This window comes from Macadamia integrifolia, chromosome 8 (genome assembly GCF_013358625.1).
Source record: "Macadamia integrifolia cultivar HAES 741 chromosome 8, SCU_Mint_v3, whole genome shotgun sequence".
In the NCBI taxonomy this organism is placed as follows: Eukaryota; Viridiplantae; Streptophyta; class Magnoliopsida; order Proteales; family Proteaceae; genus Macadamia; species Macadamia integrifolia.
Genome location: NC_056564.1, coordinates 19235706 through 19238522, shown reverse-complemented (window position 1 = coordinate 19238522; position 2817 = coordinate 19235706). Strand labels below are relative to the sequence as shown.

The window sequence follows — 2817 nt, the reverse complement described above, 5'->3', positions numbered from 1 at the left end:
GGTGTGTTTGGGTGGGGGGTGATCTACAATATGAAATTTAAAGGAGAGATATAGAACTGAATTTTTTTACTGCATGGCTTCAGATCCGCATGGAAAGGTATCAAGAGGGTATTTTAGAGAACATACTAAAACTCTATAAAAGTTAGTGAACCATATGATAATGCAGTAAACCTTTTCACGCAATGGAGGAAAACTTTCTGGAGAGAGATCTATATAAACAGAATTCTTAACATTCTAAAGATTTTTGTGACTTGAACGATGGATGATCTCAACCATTCCTTGGAAGAAATTTTCTCCCCAAAAAAATTTGATGGAGATGAACAAAAAGAGTAGATATTTCATATTAAAGTTCATATATAGAAATTGTAACTGGGTAGCAGCTGCCATTGAAGATCCAAACTAGAAGAATCAGAACCAACTAAATCCATACCTGAAATTCCAATATCATAACCAAACATGAGCCCTCCAAAGGCTGCAATTATCCAACAAACTGCCATATAGAAAGTGAACTTGGACTTGAAGGCCGGCGGCAAATTCCCAGTCTCCATTGTAGCTGCTGTGGTGTTCTGGGCTAACTCAGAAAGGAGAAAATTAAAGAAGAAGCCAAGAAGGGCTAAGAATAAAAGGAGGGAGAGAGAGATAGGAGTTAAGGGGAGAACACTACACTTGAAAGGAGATAGAGATATCAATGGTAACGTAAAATAGTGCAGTTTTGAAAAGAAGGAATACACAGTGGGATCTACTGTTACATTGAGACCCCATCCACTCATGACTGATCTGGCGAGATCTCAACCGTTCACACGGCCAGATCCTTGTTCAATCTCAAAGATAAGTAATAGAGTGGCATGAGAATACGAAGTCTTTTACAAAGTTAATTTTGGAAATTGATTAAAACCGACGAGGCAGATCGCCAAATTTTAGAATCAAATCTGTGAGTATCGGGGAAGTTATTTTCTACTTCTTAGTTCTTACTATTTGAGTAAGGGGGTAATCACCATTGATAAATATGGCAATTCTTTCCCTTAACCACCACTTATTTAGAAAATATCTCTCCATCTTTACCAAAAAAAATTCTCCATAAAAAATTTATTTATTTTTGAGAATATTAACATTCCTTTGGTATTAAAAGGTATTTATGGACTTTGGGTCTGGATCTGGGCTGTGTGATTTGATCGATCTGGATCTGATATTTACAAAATTAAAAAAAAAAATATATATATATATATATATTCTGAATCTGATATTCTGATTACATAATATCTCATTTTTTTTTCTGGCATTTCTTATGTTTGGATTGTTTTCAAGTATAAAAATATGGACAAAGTTTTCCAAAACCTCCTGATGAACGAGACATTTCCAGCCATTTTGTTTATGTATAGAAATGAATTTGAAAGGTATTTACTTGAAATCAAACAATGAAGCTTGATAGAAAAATGGGTGAGGATTCAGTGGCTCCAGGCAACAACAAGGTCAAATCAGCCAATGAAAGCATGCATGGAAACACCAACAGAGGTGCTATTTTCACCTTTTATGAGCTGGTGGGGTAGTCATTTTTCCCTCTTTATGTCTAGATATATAATAGTGGCCATGCCTATAGGTAGAGGTGTCAATGGTTTGGTTCGGCCCGGTTTTGATCCGGGTTGAATCGGTTTCGGTGTGGGGATGATGAAAACGAAACCGAACCAATAAGGATATTTTAGTTTCGGTTTTGCTGTGGTTTGATTTTGATTTTACTTCAGTTTCTTGTATCGGTTTGTAATCGGGTTGGTTTCAATTTTTTTACCAGTTCGGGTTTGATTTTCCATACAAGACTATACGAGTTTTGATTTTTTTGGTGATTTTTGGGCTGTTTTTAGTTTCTCAACGGTTTGATTTGGTTCTGGTCCGATTTTTGAATCTGTTTCGGTTTGATTTTGGATTCAATTGGTTTTCGATGTGGTTCAATTTGTTAAGGGGGTTACAATATGCCAAACTGGGTTCAATCGGCTCGATCCAAGGCGGTTTTACTTGTTCGATTTAGGTATTAACATCCCTACTTATAGGGGTCATGCTGTCTTTCAAGCTTCGTTTTTCCCTAAAGAAGATTTAAACTAAAAAAATGGTTGTCAACCCGGATCCATATGGATAAACCGGTCTTTGGTTTCATTGGGTCAAACTGAAGCAATCCAATAAGGATTTTTTTTTTTTTTTTTTTTTTAATTTGAAAAAAAACTAATCTGCTTTGCCTTTTGGGTCATTGGGTGATCATCATGGTGAGCTGGTTTGGGTTGATTTCGTTTTCATATAAAAACAATTTTTTTTTTCTATTTAAATCTGGTCTGGTTTGTTTTTCGATTGGTCTCGATTTTGGTCAGTCCCATGGGTTTCGATTTCTACCAGTTTCATAGAAGGCCAGACCAAAGCTGGCTGGAAAACGACTCAATTCAGACTAGGCTGAGCCAATTGGTTGCAATTGGTCCGACCAAATCGGTCTGAAATTTGACACTCTTACTTTACATACATCAAATCTAAAGCTTTCTTTAGTATGATATATGTTTTTATTTTGTCTGATATATATTTATTTCTAATGGTGTTTGATAATATGATTTATGGTCCTCATTTGAAACTAGAAAAAAATCACAAATAGCAGTGGGTATCGGAGAAGGTATTATATTGTTCTTACTTTTTACTATAAAGGGGTAATGACCATTGATGGATGTAATTTCCCTTAACCCTCGATATAGAAAATCTTTCTCCATCAAATTTTTATTAGGAATTAAGAACATTCTTTTTGTGTTAGGAGGTATTTGAGGAGTTCACACCGGAGGGAGGGGGGGG

General features: G+C 35.7%; 1 protein-coding gene across 1 annotated transcript in view; it reads right to left on the bottom strand.

The window, feature by feature from the left end:
* Positions 1-655, bottom strand: part of LOC122087332 (sugar transport protein 6-like) — a 3686-nt gene extending 3031 nt beyond the window's left edge. Inside the window, exon 1 of the mRNA XM_042656418.1 lies at positions 431-655. Within this exon, the coding sequence (XP_042512352.1) occupies positions 431-548 (118 nt within the window). The 5' untranslated portion in view covers positions 549-655. The remainder of the gene's footprint in view (positions 1-430) is intronic.
* Positions 656-2817: the final 2162 nt, after the last annotated feature.